Source organism: Dermacentor silvarum, chromosome 3 (genome assembly GCF_013339745.2).
Source record: "Dermacentor silvarum isolate Dsil-2018 chromosome 3, BIME_Dsil_1.4, whole genome shotgun sequence".
Taxonomy (NCBI): domain Eukaryota; kingdom Metazoa; phylum Arthropoda; class Arachnida; order Ixodida; family Ixodidae; genus Dermacentor; species Dermacentor silvarum.
In genome coordinates, this window is record NC_051156.1 from 156291749 (window position 1) to 156311015 (window position 19267).

Below are 19267 nucleotides of genomic sequence, written 5' to 3' on the forward strand. Positions count from 1 at the left end.
GCTTATCGTTATGTTGCATGGACCGTGATGTGCTGCGTTGGGACGCACTTGTGTAGACTCTACGTTGTACAAATATAGGTTCAGAAATGTGTTTATGTATCCAAAGGCATAAGTTTCCACTGGTGCTACCTGTGCACCTCAGGACTATGGGTATAATACGGGGGTGTCATTTTTATGTTTTCTGGAATTTCGGTGAGATAATTCTAGTCCTTGAGCTGAATTATTCAGAGAGGCACACAATGCTCGCATGACAAATCAAAACATATTCCAATAAATAAAAAAAACCAAGCGCCATTCTATTGATGTGAAGATGGATTACCAGCGAAGCAGTTTGTCACACGACATAGAGGTGACACAAAATTTAGCTCAAAGGTATAAGGAAATTTTATTTCTCTTGAGCGGTGACGGCGGTCATACCGAAGAAAGACACACGCACACACACTTTTATTTTCATCGGCGGATGAGGAGGAGGAAATAAACTTTATTGAAGACGAGGGGAGGGTAGGTTAGGTATGCCAGGCGGCATACATTCGCGTGCAATACTCCGCCACCTTGTGGAGCCGGACAAAACTAGACACGCGGGACGGGACCGCCACCCGGCGGAAAGAATACATGCTCGACCGGACCGCCACGCCTGGAGAGTGGAAGGAAACTAGGCACGCAAGCGCTTGGAACCACGACAAAGAGAGGGTGATGCGAGCGTACACATGGCCGACGGGGGTCGCACAGCTGCAAATCTTGGAGAAAACCGTATTATCTACCTCAGAGTCTACCCATCCTTTCCCTACCACCCCAAAGTAAGAGAAGGTTTCTACTACTACTACTACTTACACTCAGTTGTGTGTTCTGTCTTGTTTAACTGTTGCTAATAAGGTGTTCCTATTCATATTCATATTCCTATTCGCCTGCCTGAACTAACGTTAATTAAAACGCGGAGTCTTTTCTGAAGCACTCTCCTTTGTGCGCGCTTTGCCTCCGTAGCTTTTCCATCGTAGCGAAAGAAAGTTGTCCGCGAATATAGAATCTTAGTAAACTTTGTGAAAAGTGGCTACTAGCTTTGAGTTAGTAACTGGTACGACCCTTATTTTAAGGGCGTTGGCTTAACAGTTTTGCGCAACAACAGTTTTGCGCAGTGCAGCCCACTGTTCAATGGAACACTCAAATGTTGTCCTCTCACATTGCTCCAAACGGCTTCGGAAGCAATGTCAATGCATGCACAGGTGTGTCGAAAGGAGTCGGAGCTACAAACTACAAGTTGTCTTTTAAAGCGAAGCTTTATATGGCTATGAGAAATCGTATATAGCTCGGTGACATCGTCTGTGTACAGAAAACTATCATCATCAGCATCGGATCGAGCGTCGTCTTCGTCTTCCACAGCTGCCTCGTTGGCGCCCCTCAAGTTGCGCTCGTGCTCGTCACGCGATCGTACCACGGCTCTCGCGTTCGTCGTCGTCGTCTTCTTCTACAGCTGGCAGCGATGCCGCTCATCATTCCAGCGCAGAATTTCACTTCTCATCTGTCGTCGTAATGGGAGGTCACGTTTATGGGTGTATGAGCCATTGCTTAAGGTGGTATGCACAATTCATTGTCTTACGTAACGGACAGATTCAATTTTGAAGCAATTTCGTGGAAGTATATACAGAATGAACGCGTTCGGGAATGGGCACGTCTTCGACGTGCCGATTCTAGCGTGAGCGCTTCCGCAGCCCAGGCGAAACGTGAGCGAACAGCCGCGGACCGCGAGTTGGGGGAGCGCGATGTTGATGCCAAACGTCAGCGTCGCCTAGCCCCCCAGGAACCCGACAACAGTGGTGCACGCCTCGGCAACGCTAGTGCCAACTGGTGCGACGGGCAGGTTTCAAAGCCAGTTTCTCAGTCGGAACGTCGGAGCCAGCTTCGGTGAGTGTGACCGGTTGTGGTTCGAGCACAACGTGGTACACGTCAGTGCAATTCGGTCGGAGGAACACCGAAGAAACACACGACACGCTTCGCTTACCCCCATTTTCTTGACAGTGGAGGGGCTACTTATTATTTTTTGTTCGGAGAAACGTGATCCCCACTCTATGCGAGCTGATGCGCCACTGGAATGGAGATGCAGCTACTGAGTGCTGAAAAGACAGCAAGTTCTAGGCAAAGAAGACTGGATAAAGATAATGGATCACATCATTGATGATATTGTTGAATGTCTGGACCCAGTTGTGGTGAACCTCGGAGAGGACACAACGAGTAGTGATGGCACAATCTGCTGGAGAAGTCGAGCTCCGGTGCGAGGCCCTGTGATGGCCTTCATAAAGAAGGGCTGTGCATTCGGTGTGTATTCGGTGAATTTTACGCGTGTCTTTTTTAAATGTGCAAAACGTTAAAAGCTATACCTGTCTGGTGAGGCGTTCCGTTCTGAAAGGCTTTGCAATAGGTGAGACAGCTGGAACCCCCCCCCCCCTTTTTTTTTTCCGTGGCTTTGTAGTTGTCGAACAAACTTGCGTGTTAACTCAACCAGGGGCGATGACACGAAGTTCTATGAGCACGACATTGTGTGCGCGCACAACCTATGGGATTCGTCAAACCTGTATGTAAAACTCGGTTATGTTCAGGACCATCATGTGAAGTAGCAAACATGCCTTGAACCTGCATTTCTACTTTTGGGGGTGGTTTTCTTGTTTTACATATTTTGAGTTGGCTTTATCTGCGCAGATAAAATTCATGTTTATTACCGAAAGGACTGGAAATGTTTTAGTGCGAATCTACAATCACTGAAGTTGACGGTTCTCCTACAGATTTTCTGCAATAAGTAGGCCACCTTGCAGACCACGTACACATAACACAGACAACTGTCTCATACGAGCCTGCGTATATTATGTGTATCTTCCTGAAGTGCACTAATGAAAACCTGTCCTGTCAGGCGTTCTACATCTCTGCATATGTCAGACAACTGTCGTATTTTCTTGTTCCTCTTCCTTTTCTTTTCGCTGTGACATGGTGATGGTTGCTGAATAAACCTGCTTGTGCAATCTGTCCGTTTCATGGTGGCTTCGTGATGCTGCTGGTATGGCGTAGCGGCGGCATCCTGTTGTTGGTGTCAAAATTGCGACTGATAATTATGCATGATACCGGTTGAGATAAACATCACCTTGGTTATGAAGTCGTCTGAGCAGTCAAACACCGAAAAATTTGTTTGGGGATAATTTTGGTGAAGATTAGTTACAGCCGTTTTTTTAAACTCGCTCCTCACGTAAAAGCACATGTATTTATTGACAGCAGACGTGGGTTCCAAAATGTTTACAACTCCACGGTAAGCTAAATACGCATAAGTACGACAAGTAAATGAAACACGGCGTAATGTTTTAGTCGTCTTAACATGCCGTTGCACAATGATGTTTTCGAAGATAGATTGAGAGCTACAAAGCATTCTCGAGAAAGTAGGCTTTGCCGCACAGCGATTTCTGCTGACGGGCCACGTTACGAAGAAATCCCGGGCCATATGCAGTTTCCCTGTAAAACGACAGAATACCAATAAAAGCACCACCAACCTTACAAGAAAGCGGCTGCCTTTAGATGTTTTTATCGGCTTCCATGAGGAGCTATCGTAGGTCGCGGACACCCGGTAAGCACGCTACAGAACGCAAACGAACAAAAATATCAGGCAAACAGTGCGGTCTATTTGGCGTTAGGCAGCGACAAAAGATTAACTTTAAAAAAATCAGTAATAAAAAATATACGCTCGACCTATCCGCATTAGAACTTGCGTCCGCTGGGGCTCGCACGATCTCGCGGTACGGGCGTTCCACCGATTAGGCCACGGATGAAAGCGAGCGCGAACTAACACATCCCGGTGGAGCTCTCGTTCCTGACTGGTCGAAATCCGGCCATCTTTCGCAGTGCTGCAACCAATTTGTGAGATGGACTATAGTGACTGCGGGTGCTGCTATGGGAACGGTTCAGCGACCATGGGATTTAAGGAAAGTGCATGGATTTGCCTAAACATCGCCCCTCTGGCTTTAAACGACGTCGTCACTTTGTAAACACGACATTTTCAAGACAGTAATGAGTAATAAATAATTCAATAAGCATTATTAAAATTGGCCGATGGCCCGATTTGAACACAGGACGCCTAGCACAGAAGCCCGATGTTGAAACCATTACGTCACGGACACTTCTTTTTTCTTTCTTTATAGCCTTTATTCACTTCACACAGAAATACATTGTACAATAATTCCAGTCCAGCAAGGGCTGAGGAGAGAAACGATCAGTACTCTGGAGTGTACAGGGTCGTCCACTCATAGTACGAACAAGGCTCAGCGCGACCGAGTAGGGGCCACGATGTTCTCCTCGCCCGCCGCTCTGTAGGGGCGGGCGAGGAGGACATCGCGGCACCCTACGACCAAGCGTTGCGGAGCGCCAGCGCACCCGGCGCGGCGCACACAGTGGCTAGCTAGGAGGTGCTTCGTGTCACATGTATGTTAAAGCACGGCGCGCTCCGGCGCTTCAGCTGACGACACGAAGATCCGACTCCAAGCCTGAGCCGTTTAGCTTTGATGAGCGGCCGTGCCGTTTGCGCTGGCGCTCGCGGAGCTCGGCCACGCTGCGACATGTTTGTACTAAGAATGGGGGACCCTGTACGTCAGCCGTCCCATTCTAAAAGGTCAGTCTGGTTCCAGTCCTTGTAAATTACACACTTGAACCATTCGGCTTACAGATTCGCGAGAGTAATTCCTTACTGGCCTCATGTCGAGATCTGCATGACGATCGGCTATTCTTGACAACCAAACATAATGTATGCAGGCCCAGGAGCATTATCATGTCAAATGGTATGCTTTCATAGTTAGGGAGCGGCCACAATATAATGCCGTAGCTGCATAGGAGTAAGTGATTTTTTTAGTTTGCAGAATATCCCAAAAGAACTAACCTCACTAACACTCTAGAAAAACGTGTTTAATTGTATCTGGTGTTCTACAAATAGAACAGGGAGTGCCCCATGGTATACGAACATTCCTTTTTCTTCCATGTATGTCTTTACTTCTACCGTATTATTTCGCACTTGGAAGAAGAAACTCTTGACACCTCCCTTAACAGGCATGTTTTTGACTCGTTTTAAGACGTCTTGACCTGGGCCAGCATTGTATTGGGGAATGGGAAGAGGGCAATGGGAAGAAACAAATCACATAAGTCTTTGTACAGGTTTCCATGAGACATGCTACGGAGGTATTCGAGAGTAAAATGAGCTTCTATATTACGACACGAAAAGTACACTTCCCTCATTAGCCAGAAATGCTACCAGCATACACTCCGACCACACAATTAAGTTTGGCACATATTTTCCTAACCTCACTTGACAAACAGTTCGTAAAAGGGGGTCAATAACATTGCCGAAAAACATAAAGCGATACTCCAGTTGTCCAAAACACAGATGGTATAGGCCAAGTCCTCCTAGGTGGACACGCCTAAAAATACTTGTTCTACCTTACTGCAATTCATTCCTTTAGTTCTTTCCCACATGGATCCCCAGGCAAAAACAACAGAAACGCGATGTAATTTCTGAATATTAACACGTGAGCAATGTAATACTTGTAGCACGTACCACAGCTTGCTCATGAGGAACAAGTTGCAAATTGTGGAGCGTGCCAATATAGGTAGATGGAAGCCTTTAAACCGCTCGCAGCTTTCCCGCACTGTGGAACTTCTCCACACCAATAATGCTCATTGTTTTTATAAGGCTGCAAGGGGACACCTAAGTATTTATCTGGTGTAGTGAGCCAGGACATGTTTGCTAAAATACTTCGGGTTGAAAGCCAGTAGTCACGCCAGAACCACAAACTCCTTCTCTAGTTTATATCGCTGTCGCTGACTCTACCAAAATGTTTTTCAATCTTCTCAACTCTAAGAACGCTTTCTTGGCTCGAACTGAATACGCCAATATCGTCAATGTATGCCAGGAGCTGTGCATAAGTTGCGTGCAGACGGAAATCTCGAACGCTTGTGCAATTAATTACTCTTTGACAAAATGGCTCAATGTAGAAAGAAAGAAGCAGTGACGGCAGGGAACATCCATAGCGCACGGAGCGATACACTTTGATGCGTTCTGCCGCTATTTTATTGAATAATCTCCGTTTTGCAACCTCTGTACGCCTTGGCAACACCGTTTCTTTTTGACACGCATACTTGTTTATCTCTCTCGGGTGACCGCGTTTCACCGTCGAACAAGTGTTATCACTCAATGCAGGACGCGCCTGCATGTATCGGAAGTTTCTCGATTGTTATCGATGAGTCTATCCACTGTCTGTTGTCAACGAACCTTGTGTAATCTGATGGCATGTACGCGCGACGCGAATTGTGCAAAACACGCCGGCACCAGTGATTACTCTGGAACGTTCGATGAATCATGTATAAAAGCCAACGCGCAAGCCCCGCTGATCAACTTCAACGATCGCCGACTGTGTTCGCCGCTATCTTTGTGCATCGATCATCACTTTGTGGGCACATGTTCGCCCAATCAAAACTTAGTTTGGTCATTGACAGTTTTGCTACTGTATCATTGACCGTCACTGCCACTTGACATTATAATGCAACCAACATTTACCTTCTGCAAAATACGCACGAGTACATCCTGAGGCACTCCGTCAAATGCTTTTTCTACGTCAAGTTGTATCACTGCGATCCTTTCGCCTGTAGTATCACAACATTCGACCACGCACCTCGCCTTTTTTTAGCAATATTTATTAATATTTGCGAATGCCTACTACCCCTCGGAAATACACCTTGTAAATAGTTTCCCTACCGTGCTTCCACGTTACAATATCGTGCGACCTTTAATTTCAATTGTTTGATGCTGTCCAACCAATTCGCTTATGACTATTTGCATTATTTTAGCCTTCATATGAATTTTGTAATCGATATTTGTAAGCAATATTGGTCTGTATGACGAAAGCTGTCTGAGGAGCCCGGCGCCCTTGTTTCGGAAATTAAGACAGTATGCGAAGTTAGAAATGACGGCAGCAGGAGACCTAGGTCATAAGCGTTAATAAATAACCAACTTAAAACTGTAGCAACACTACGGATTATTGATTTATAAAACGCTGCTATCAGACCATCGGGGACAAGTGATTTCTTGGGGTTCAGCTCATCAATCGCCGATTTTACTTCTTCGATCAAAATGACCATCTCCAAAAGCTCTACAGTGTGATCATCTATGCTTGGCATCGAAGCCAAATATTCAATTTTAAACGCTTCAATATTGTCTGAGCTATGGGCAAAGAGGTTGCTATAATATTCTTCAAAAGCTCAGTGAATATCTTGCTTGTCTACGCAGATTACTCGTGACACTCAATTTCCGAATGTTGGTTTATATGGGCACATTTTTTCTCTATACCAAATGCTTGTTTGGTGGGTGCCCACCGGCTGCCATTTCGGCCCTTGCTCTCCGCATTGCGCCTTCGTACATGTCGTCGTCAATTGCTTCTAGCTTTTGCTTCATGACTCGAATCTCGTCTTTAAACATGCCTGCTTGTTTGCATTCTTCAGCTATTAGGATGCCCACTCATAAAGCTTTTTCTTCTTTCCTTCTTTCATCCTGTATTCTGCTCGCACATTTGAGTGCTTTTATGTTATTGCGATAGCAATTGTATGCCGGACATTCCCGGCGCATCCCTGCCGTCGTCGATTGCGATGGCTGTTGAAGCAATGTAGTGACACACCGTATTGCCAACGCTGGAAGACGTCATGAATGAGGCGTGTGTGCAGCTGGGCTCCACTCCCATGCTTCGTAACGGACTCGCCACGCCATCTAGCGTTAGGATGGATAGCTAGGCGTGTTGGTTAAGCATGATATGAATTGAAGGCGTGAAAACGACGACGGACGAAGAGAGAGCACACACACACAGGGCGCCACTTCCAACAATGTTTAATCACAAAAAACGCCATTATTTTATACAGGCAGCGCTGTATAAACTTTGTTATTATGTTGCCTCAGCCTGTCATTCAGGCAAAACCTGGACCAAACCGAGCAGTGCCTGAATGACAGGCTGAGGCAACATAATAACAAAGTCAACATTGGGAGAGAGGGCCACCTGGCAATTCATTGTAGAGACTGCAAATGTAAGCCAGACTTCTACGCCTGCGCTGTGGTCGCCAGAAACCGTGACAAACGGGTTCGTTTATTAATTGAGGCCAAACGGATCATCGAGGCAGGTGATAAGTGCGTAAGTGTTGCCTCAATATCTCTATCACGCAAAGAACTACTTTACCTGAACGCGAATGCGCACTGAGAAACTGTGATTGCGCTGCCTGCATAAAATAATGGCGTTTTTTCTGATTAAACATTGTTGGAAGTGGCGCCCTGTGTGTGTGTGTGCTCTCTCTTCGTCCGTCGTCGTTTTCGCGCCTTCACTTCAGGCCATCTAGCGGCGCCGCCATGAAGTGCACGACTAGCGCGTGTGCATATATTCAGAAAATATTGTATGAATACAGATGGCGGTGGTTTGATTTCACCAAGCACCAGGTTATCTTGAGGGATGTTATTGCGATAGCAATTATGAGGACACTCCAGGCGCATTTCTGCAGTCGTCGTTGTTTTTTGGTTCCGTATAAAGTCCTACGGCGATAAAATCGTCGCCGCGCGCCGTATGGTGTGTGCGCGGGTGTAAACGGGCCAGGGCGAGTTCGACGATTGCGGCTTAATAAAGCCCCTCAAACTTCGTAAATAGCGACACGCTTTGAAGAATGCTGCCTCCTCCTCACGTGTCCTGCCCGAGGCCGACGCCGCGCCACTATTGGCCTAATGGCATCACGTGGACCCTCGCAACGGCTTCGTTTGTTTACAGTCGCGCTCAATCGCCCTTTTCGCTTGAGAAGCGTCTACCGACTCGCGAGGAGCGCATGTTGGCGCCGTTGCTCTTCCGTGTTGTTTTGGTTTTCGAACGCATTGAACTAAGTTTTGGGGCAAGTGCGACGTCACTTCACGGCATCTTCCATCACCATGACCTGCGGTGCCTTCAGATGCCCGACGGAGAGCTTCCGTCGAAAGGCGAAGCATTGACAATTATAGCAAGGTGTAGCGTTCTTGTAGAACTTCAGGACGATATTCTAACTTTACTTGAGGGCGCCATGTTGGCTCGACACAGTTCACTAATACACTGCTGCTGTGGAGCAGGCACAGCGCCCTTGCAGCCGCAGGCGCCACATAACGCGGTCGTGTGCGAAGCGCCACTATAGTGGTGTTGCAGGCGTCGATGAGAACGGGTTGGTCAGCGCCCAATGAAGGATTACGTAACGTTCCGGGGATGTTTACTACCCTTTCGCACCAGACCAGTGCTTACGCACAGCAACTGAGCATGAAAGCTTGTGTGTATAGAGTGCGCATGCGCACAGCGCTCATGCCGGCAGCGGAAGGCCGAACGCTGTCCTGGCTCAGCCAAGGAGCCGATTGAGCGGAGCGTTGACGGTCCGTCCTATTTGCGTTATCGTTCTTGCAGTCAAATGCACTACACGTATCGAATGATAATCTACTGCAGCAGTTGGCGGCGCTGCGAATGTGCCTCGAGAGTTCGGACAATTGCAATTGCAGTAATAATAGTTTCTCATGCTGTGCTCACACACTCTGCGATTATCGTAGATTGCCTTGATTGCGCTAATATGTATACACTGAATGATTGCGGGGATATGAGGCAGTAGAAGAACCAAACGAGTGATCTCAAGAGCCAGCTTCACTTTTCAATCATGTTTTCAGTGAGTAAAGTGTTCTCTCGCATCTAGTATGGTTTATTTATCATTTTTAGCAATTGTCAGAGGGTCAATTGTCATTTTGAAAAATGATCTGCAGCTGTGGATGCCCGCCATAAGGGTGAAAGAAAAATGAGACGACGACGAGGAACTAGAAGCAGAAGCCCACACCTCCCAGCGGTTGTGAATCGTTGCTGCAAATACCCTTGGTCGAGCCCGAAAGGAAGTGTGTCAGATTGTGCATGAGTACTCATTGCTACATGGAGACTCTTACGTTAAGCACTTTTTCCTCATTATTAGGACTAGATCGCATTATTTTCATAATCTAGCACCATCGTCAGAATTGGCGTGACCACTTTTCAAGAGAAGAAAGAAAGGAAATTATTTATAGTCACTATTAAATAAATATGCGTAGTACTAATGAGTCAGTTAACAGGAAGCAAAAACTACATACTATGTTTCCATTGCGAACCACGGCGAATGCCCCCCCCCCCCCCCCCCCCCTAATGGACACGTGCCATCACCTAAAGCAAGAAGAAGAAGAATCTCTGCTGGTTGGGAGGACCATTCGTGCTGCCTGATCAGTATGATTTTGGCCAAAGCCACTCCCCAAGAAGAAGCGAGTCCCAAGTCGGGAACCGTTACTCTCCTAGAAGGCTTCATAAGCGCAGACACGCGAGCCTTGATCCAGGAGAACGTCTACGTCATCCTGGGTCACGGACGATTCCAGCGGATCGTCCTGGTCACCGCCTTCGTCGCCAACCTTGTGGTGCTGCTGCACTCGTTCGCCTATTACCTCATCGGCCGTCCCGTTGACCACTGGTGCCGGCCACCCGACGACCTGCGGCACCTTGGTGTCCAGGGCTGGAAGAACGTCGCGATACCAGTGCTGGCCGATGGCAGCTTCAGCAAGTGCACCGTGTACCAACCCCCTCTACCAGTGAGCTAAGGTCCACCCAGTCCCTCCTGCATTTCATCCTACGTCACCCAGCTGTACCACGGCGGCTGCGTTGACGTATTCTTGTTAAGTCTGTACGAGGTGATGCAACGAGTATGAGGTATCCACTAAAGCACAGAGAAACGTTTTTGGAATAATTATCCTAAAATTAGCCATAGGCACAGCTTGACATTCTCGTTAGCTTACTATCTCGTCACAGCGCGACATGATGACGATGAACGGTGCGGTGGCTTCTTAGGAACTGCGCATATGTGCTTTCTACTTCACCTGCAATAGTTTCTTTTCTGCTGCGCCGTGCTGGCTTAGCTAATGTAAACAGTAGCATAACGCTTGTAACAGGCAACCACATGCAGCGCAATTCCCGTGCCCTTTCGACGCATTTCCATAGCGTTCTAAATTGTCCTTGTATTTCTATAGCAATTAGATTACTACTGCGTATAGGCTTCGACTATATTATGTACTACACCACATATAAATTCCTGACAATAATATTGGTCTACGGTGCTGCGAAAACAGCGTCCGCAGCATAAACGAGGCGTGAATTACTATCATGATGAGTAGCCTCAAACATTCTTCATACCCACAGCAGAGGATGCACCGAGAAATGGGTAATTGTTGGGAAACAAGTCCAAAGCATGGACAATTTCGATGCCAACAGTAAAGTCGCGGTGAGAACTTCAAGTATTTTACATGGTAACTGACAGGATTCACAAACAGCTAAAATCGACTCTCTGGTCTGCGACGCGGAAGGCTTCTGCAGTGCTCTTGAGCGAGCATTCACGTGTAATTGGCACAGCACAGGCGGCATTGTGGCGAGGCCCAGAGCGTTCTCACTGAAAAGACCCATGTCAGTACGGGAGTAGGTACAGATAAAATTGTACAGAGAACCTTGTAGGCGGCACTGTGTCATCAAAAATAAATACAATAATGTTTGGCTTTTACGCGCCAAAACGAACGGTATGATTATGATGCACGCCGTACTGGGGGACTGCGGGCAAATTTTGGCCATGTTGGCTTCTTAAACGTGGACCCACTTTGACCTCATCGAAATGAGGACGTCGTGGCCGGAATTTGATCCTGCGAGCTCAGGCTTAGCACCACAAAGCCGAAGCCACTACCCGACCCCGGCGGGTGGCTGTCTCATTTCACTCGTGACATCCGTTGTGGTAGACGTTTAAGTCGCTGAGCCTGAAAAGCAAGAAGCGTTTAATATGGCTACTGGCTCCCCAGCTGCGTCCTAAATATAGATTTACACTTAAAGTGATTTCAAGAATGTGACGAGACTTCAAATTTGAAGGTCATCTCAAAATCCGCGCGGAGATCACGTCGGTTAGGCAGGCCTAGGTAGGTCGGCAGGCTTAGACGTTGTCGTACTAAACGATGGAAACAACACAACAAATGTGACTGACAAAAATCCTCGAAATGCCATCTCACCTTGTAACAGAAAGAAAAACGAAAATAAACGTCATGCCAACCAAAATGATATGAATCAAATATAACCAAATAGTAAAATGTTGAAGCACCTCGAACGTGAAACAAGAAGGTTCAGCATAAGCTTTGGCCATACGACTGTGAGAAGGATATTTCATAATACTACATTTTTTAAATATGTAATCTTAGTCTACTTAGACAGGAGGAGTCTGAGTGGACTAAAGTTTGTCTGTGTACATAATTTACATTCTACAGCATGCATTACAATGTCATGCAGAAACGAATTCACATACATCGCAAGGAAGAACTCAGAACCCTTTTACTGTATCCACACTATTCATTCTGTGCGTCACACAAATATAAGTGCATTTCAAATGTTATAATAATTATTCAATCTTCTTTTTTCAAATTATTACTTTAAATAAATGCATTGTAATAAGGCCACGCAATCACCGGCCCTAAGCCGATTGTTTCTTGTCCAGTTACCCGCAGTGGATGAACGCGATTATTTCAGGAAAAATATTCGGCGGACCGCAACATTCATATGGGGACAGATTATCAGCGAAGCTATTTAGGCAGCACACATGGGCTGCATACATTATGAAATTATATATATATATATATATATATATATATATATATATATATATTCTTTTTCTTATGGCACAACACTACGACGACACAAGCGACGCCACGGTCACCACACCTGCCATGCATCTGCCGCAACAGCTGCTGCAGCCACGCCGGCACCTCCGACGCACGTGATAAGCACAAAAGCACAGGCCACGTGCACAGGTGCTGCCGCGACACTCCTTCCCCCTCTCATTATTCTTTAAACAGATAAAACAGCCGTCAAACAGCCGCCGGAGCGCAAGTGTGGCAGGTGTGACGTCACGCCACGTGATCCGCTGCGGAGAGGCGTTGCAGCTGCTCTCGCTCGAAGCCTCGCCGCAGCGGTATCATGTGACAAGGCGAGGGTTTCACGGCTGCTTCGCCGCGCTTGGTCACTCAGTTTCTCCATGGATGGCGCGCAGTCTGGGCCGTCTGTGCGTGTTCTTCAGCGCAAGCTACATGCTGAATCCAATCATCCAGTAGATATTGCTAGACGGCAGGCTGCGAAATCTCAAATAAAGGCAAAGCTGGCTGCTGAAACACCGGAGCAAAGGGAGGCCAAATTCGCAGGATAAGGATGCTTACCAAGCGCGGAGGCGTGCGTAAATGACACACTGTGTGCACAGTCTTTGCAAATCAAAGCCGAAAAACCTTTTGCTCGTGATAACTAGGTTTACAAGAGTTAAACCTCAGCCATTTTTTTTAACGCGAAGATTTCTTTACCTCAGCCCAGGCACTTCGCGGCATATAGGTATGTTGCTGCCTCGCCTAGTTTCTTCAGCAGAAAATTCAAGTGTCTGATAATTGGATTGAAATCGTGACGTCGACCACAGAAGCCTGATGCTCTCCCCGTTAGGTCACGATCGCTTTTTTTATTGCCTACTTGTCATTGCATAGAGGAACGCAACACTTTACTAATGCTAAAAATGCATGCGTTAATTTACTTGTATAGTACATCAAAATCGCTTGAGATTCACAAGCTCGTTGAACATACTGAGGCAATCTGACTTTCTATTCAATTCAGTGTACACTTTTTATATGTCTCAGGTAGATCATATGCTCCTCGTGCGCTACAGCTTTCAAGGGAACAAGTCGTGCCACTAACGGCGCGGAGTGGTACTAAGGAGTCCTTACGAAGGAAGATCGCGCACGGCGCAAAGCATGGCATTGCGCCGCAACAACATTGCACAGTGGGCAGAGATGTGTGGCACCGCATCGTTTTGGCGCTGATGCTTGAACCTCAGTTCTAGAAACATTGAACAGGTGCGATCGCCGATCAAGTGCCCTAGAAATATTCCTAGGTCTTCAACTACACTTTAGTTCTGAGTTCAGCGCTTGCGTGGGGTTTAATTTGTCATTTCGTCCATGTAAAGTCATGCTGTCTTGCATCATATATATATATATATATATATATATATATATATATATATATATATATAGACCCACCAATAAAATTATTTACATCACAGAAGCGTCTGAACTGGATGTGCGTTTTCAAGCGTACAATTCGCGTACGACAGTCAATATCTCTCCCGCAGCTCACATGGTGTTCGGAGTTTAGGATTATAGCATGCATTGATTTAGACGATGGAGCCCACCCACGAAATGTTTATTTTTTAGCATGTCTTGGTGGTAGCTTTTTTTTTATTAAACTAAAGATGCAAACGAAAAGGATAAAACTAAATTTCTAGCGCAAATAACTAATACGTGCCTCAAAGGGTGAAGTACGACCTATTACAATACCCAGACGCCTGTCGAACTATAGAGACAAAAGCAACACGCGGATGAAACAGCGTCAAAACGCCGTGCAATTTCGACATGTGTCTTTAAACAAGCTTGTTCATCACTGTACCGTGTAGGGACATGACATCGGCCTATGGTCATTTGTTTGGAACAGGACCGGGGCATTACGAAAGAAACCATTTCGGCCTTATCGTCTATATCTGAAGTCGCTTTATTTAACCAAAACTGTCACGGGAATTGCTGAACGGAACGACAGGAATTCGCCGCCAGCCTAAGCCACGGTCCAGATAACTTAGAAATTCCATTGCAATGTTTACCTTTTCGCACGCCATAAGTAGTCTGAATTGCGATCCGCCTTCGTAATCACCGGGATCTGGCATTGTCAACGGCGAATGATGATAAACTACTACAAGCCAGCGAAAGCAATATCCACATTATCTCGTCCCTTGTTGCTCGCTCAATTGATATGCATCGTACTTTAAGCGATTATTTTATTTTGTTCACATTTTACTGTGAACAAGGCTACCGTGTGAAAGTCGGAAAGTTACATTGTTTGGCGTTCATATCATCACTTATGAATCGCCCTCGTTCGGTGGACTCAGCCACACTTTGGACAATAATACGAATGCCGAGAGCTAAGCGAGCCGATAGATGAGTTATGCACACGATCACATAAGAACATCAGAAGAGAATCTAAACAACGAATATAAGTATCACCTGACGAGTGCTCAACTTATTTTCCTAATCTTTTCATCTTGTTATGCATTCGTTATAAACGTAGCCAGTTTAGTACAGTCCTGTGCACAGTGCAGTGCAGTGCACTGCAGATATCACTGTCCGCAGATATCGCTGTACTCCTACACAGTGCAGTATACTCCTGAACAATCGTCCCGCTTGACGAGGGCTCGTTGAAGCGCCTTTTACTTCAGCTAAGTTTACTCAACCTGCCAATGTATGCGTCCTTGAACCACGTGGACAATAACCATAAACCCTGTTGATGCCAACGCAATCGTATCCGTCTCCGAGGGATATTTACGAACGTTTCAGGCATCTCTTGAAGAAAATTATCATCACAAGGCAACACAGGAAAGAAGGCGGTTACTCTTCCTTTCCACGATGCCATCTGCACACACTTTGTCCTTGTCAAAGACTAAGGCTTTTCGTTTGGAGGTAATGGAAAGGCAAGAATTCTGCCCGTTTCATTCATGCCTATGTTCTTGTCTGATCCCGGGGGTTGTATACTTCCATGGTCAAAGAATTAACGGTCAATCCCAAACTGGGCCAGACTGTAGGTTTATTGTTGTCTACGAGACCATTACTTACCTGTGATTGAACAGGAGGGTGTCATGTCCACAGATATTCCGGTTCTTATGCAATTCTCGCTAAGTGAAGAGGCATGCCGCATGCATGGATCAAAGGTCTGCGTTTCTCAGTGAGCAATATTTCAATCTAAGCTATTTTATTCCGATTGTGCAAATGTTTTTAACGTAAAGCAACAGTTGCTGAAAAGCTCATCGAATAGCGGTGACTTCTGGCAAACAAAGTTTTCCTCACTATTCTTTTTTTTTTCAGGAAGACAACCACGACAACCGAAGCACAGTTCCGTGCAAACGGTGGGACTACGACACCGAGACAGACGGCGACAGTATCGTCAGTAAATGGGACTTGGTGTGCAATCGCCGCTGGCTCTACTCCGCCTCCAAATCCACGTTCGGATTTGCCCCTATGTTCTTCGTTCCGATCGCCGGAATCGCAGCAGACCGCATGGGACGCAGACCGGTCTTGTCGGTGTGTGCCGTCTTCACGTTGCTCGGCAGCCTGGTGGCCGCGGCGTCCTCCTCGGTGGGCGTGTTCATCCTCTCGCGCTTGGTCACTGCTGCCATGGCCAGCGCGACCTTGATGATGGCTTTAACTGTGCTCTACGAAGTGACCGGGAATCAGCACCGGGCTCCGTATATTCTGGCAGCGAGCGGCATCGCCATGCTTGTGACGTCTCCGCTGGTGCACGTGCTTTCGGCGCTCAAGCCTAGGTGGGTGCTCTCACAAGCGCTCTTCGTCACTGCCACGGCGATAATGGTCTCTTGGTGCTGCTACCTGGACGAGTCACCCGTTTGGCAGATTGCTGCATGGAGGCTACGCGCAGCTGAATTCACCGTACTCCGGGCTGCTCAGTTCAACGGTATAGATGCTCACAAGGCCACAGCAACATTCAAGGCCTTCAAGCAGCAGCTGCTGAAGCGGGACACCAGCACCACGTCGGTTACTGCTGGCACCATCAGCATACTCCGTTCGGCTTCCCATCGCCGGCGCGCATTGTCTGCCCTCGTAACATGGTTTAGCTTGAGCTTTGCACATTATGCCTCAGACCTGGGTTCCACGCTCGAAGAACTATGGGTTCTGGCATCGTTTCTACTTAGGCTGCTCATTCTCATCATAACCTCATATGGAATGAAACAACGAGGCCACCGTGTGACTCTGTCAGGCGTACTCGTTTTCCTCGGCGCCTCAAGCATACTGCAGATGGTGTTCTGGAACTGGCCCTTGGCCTTCGCCCTTCCTCTGCCGAGGATAATGATGTCGAGTGCGTCGGCGATATCCATGAGCCTGACCTACGCGTACACCGCAGAGGTGTTCCCCACGACGATTCGATGCGTGGGACTTTGCCTATCGTACTCCGTCGGCCGGCTTGGCGTCCTTCTGGCTGCATACATCGAAGACTCCTTACACGAAGAATATCTGTTCGTCGTTGGAGCTATCACAACAGGGCTGGCATTTGCGTGTGCAGTAGCGATGCAGTGTCTTCCCGAAGTATTTGTCGAGAAGAAGCCCGCCGAAGACAGCGCAGTTCTGAGCGAAGACCAGCGCAAGGAAGTGCTTAAAGCATCTTTGAGACCAACCCCCGAGTCGGAGGGTCCAACCAAGCTAGGCAAGCCGCTCAAGCAGCGCGGCCAAACCAAGCGGAGAACAAGCTCGAAACGCGGTACCATTACCGAAACTACAGCGGCAGCATCGCCAACAGCATCATGTTCCCCAAAACAAAGCGTCTTATCTCCTGAGCAATCCTCACCGATGCCGATGTGCAAAACACTATCGCTGGATCTCAACAGCATCTAATACATGCTGGCTGATTGAGAAGCACGTAACACGTATTTTTTTATTTCTGTGTTTCTCAGGCTTAGTCATCTTTAGTTTTCTTTATATTTTGCTTTCTTTGATTATTAATTTGAATACATTCTGGTCTATTTCTTTTGTGTGCGGAATTTAGCTACCTTTGCTTTCTTGTTCTTAGTTGATGGCAATTATGTAGCTAGCAAATCTGCCTTAAGGCAGATTTGCTAGCGCAAATAATCCTTATATCCACCGTATAGCGTCTGACGCATGCAACAGATCCAAAGACACTTTTATTTACCGTGACTTTTTGACAATGTATGCCTAATTCTCGCCTGCCATATGACTGTCATTTAATGTTCGCGCTACAAATGTCAGATTCTGAGGCTGTTACTTTCTCAGAAATATTAGCATCAAACCTGCAAGGGAGCAGAGCGGTGCTTCTGAGGTATTTTCTACACTCTTCGAAAAAATTTTAGTAAGCAGATGCAGTTGCTGTATTTTACTACCCATTACTACTTCGTTACTGCCTGTTTACTACCTTAGATAATTCGGATAGCAGTGATACCTTTACTAAGCTGTTAAAAGGTTTGATAGACCGGTTCGCAAAACGTAGTTACTTGGTCATCAATGATTTATTGGTCTATGTAGTGACTGTCTTAAAGCGATGTTTTGATACACTATAGTTCTTGTCATGTTGCATAAATAGTCACGTGTTGCGTTATGGCGCAATTGTGTGCAGACTGTAGGTGGTACAAATATAGGATAGGATAGGCATAAACTGTATTTGTCCAATGGTTATTGCTGTTGGTGCCCGGGGCTAGGCTGCCAGGGGTCCATCGCCCGAGGAAAATCTTCCAAGATCCGCTCCTAAGTTTGTTTATATGCAGCAACGCATAAGTTGCGAGTGGTGCAACAGTGCTCCTGAAGGCTATGGGTATATGGTGTGATCATTTTTAAACGGCTCCTCAAAGTTGTTACGTGCGCTCTAGGGAGCGTTCTACCTCAATAATTTTTCAAACTGGTTGATTAATAACCGAGATAACAAATTGGAGGACCCTCAAGGTTCGCCTTTAACCCTTTGACTGGCAGCTCAACAATATTGTTCACCTAACAAAAGCATTTAGAAATTAAGACACATGGAAACAGTAGACTGTGCCGTTCAATTTAATTTTACTTATGTACCTGCTCAACATAGGTATTCAATAAAATGCTGAGCGTGAACAGTAGCACATGTATGAGCCACAAGACCTCAAGGCTTCGTGGTTATCTTTTTAGAGCACGGAGGGGGGGGGGGGGGGGGGGGCATATGATCGCGAATGCGATTTTTTTCCCTTTTTTGAAGCAAGCTCTCCTTTCTTAACCCCATCAAGGCACATCTCACGAACACAAATTGACCTTGCAAGTACCAGAGACCAGTTTGGGACCATACATTTACCTTTCATCCCCTGGTAAATAATTTTGACCTGCTGTATCTCGCTTAGTTATTAGAGAAACCGTCCAATATTCCAATTGGTATGTATTTGAACAGAGTAAAGAAGAACTAAAGCGATAAACCCATTCTATGTCAGAACTTTCTTATCTTGTCAGTTATAGGATTCAGAGTGGAACGCGATTGCATTCAAAGATCCCTGAATGCTTCTCAGGCTTCCCGGCAACTGCAGCTTTCTTTTTATTGAGATAGCAATTGTACGGACACTTCAA

The 19267-nt window shown here is 46.6% G+C and overlaps 1 protein-coding gene across 1 annotated transcript; it reads left to right on the top strand.

The window, feature by feature from the left end:
• The first annotated feature begins 10294 nt into the window (after positions 1-10294).
• LOC125944029 (solute carrier family 22 member 7-like) lies at positions 10295-18396 on the top strand. Its single transcript, XM_049663752.1, has 2 exons — positions 10295-10651; positions 16028-18396. The coding sequence occupies exons 1-2, from the start codon at positions 10298-10300 to the stop codon at positions 17567-17569; spliced, it is 1896 nt and encodes a 631-aa protein (XP_049519709.1). The 5' UTR covers positions 10295-10297; the 3' UTR covers positions 17570-18396.
• Positions 18397-19267: the final 871 nt, after the last annotated feature.

Excerpts from the sequence above, each read along its gene's own strand:
- LOC125944029 (XM_049663752.1), top strand. The coding sequence starts at position 10,298 with ATGATTTTGGCCAAAGCCACTCCCCAAGAAGAAGCGAGTCCCAAGTCG. Across the intron at positions 10,652-16,027 it reads TGTACCAACCCCCTCTACCA|GAAGACAACCACGACAACCG; the intron begins GTGAGCTAAGGT and ends TTTTTTTTTCAG.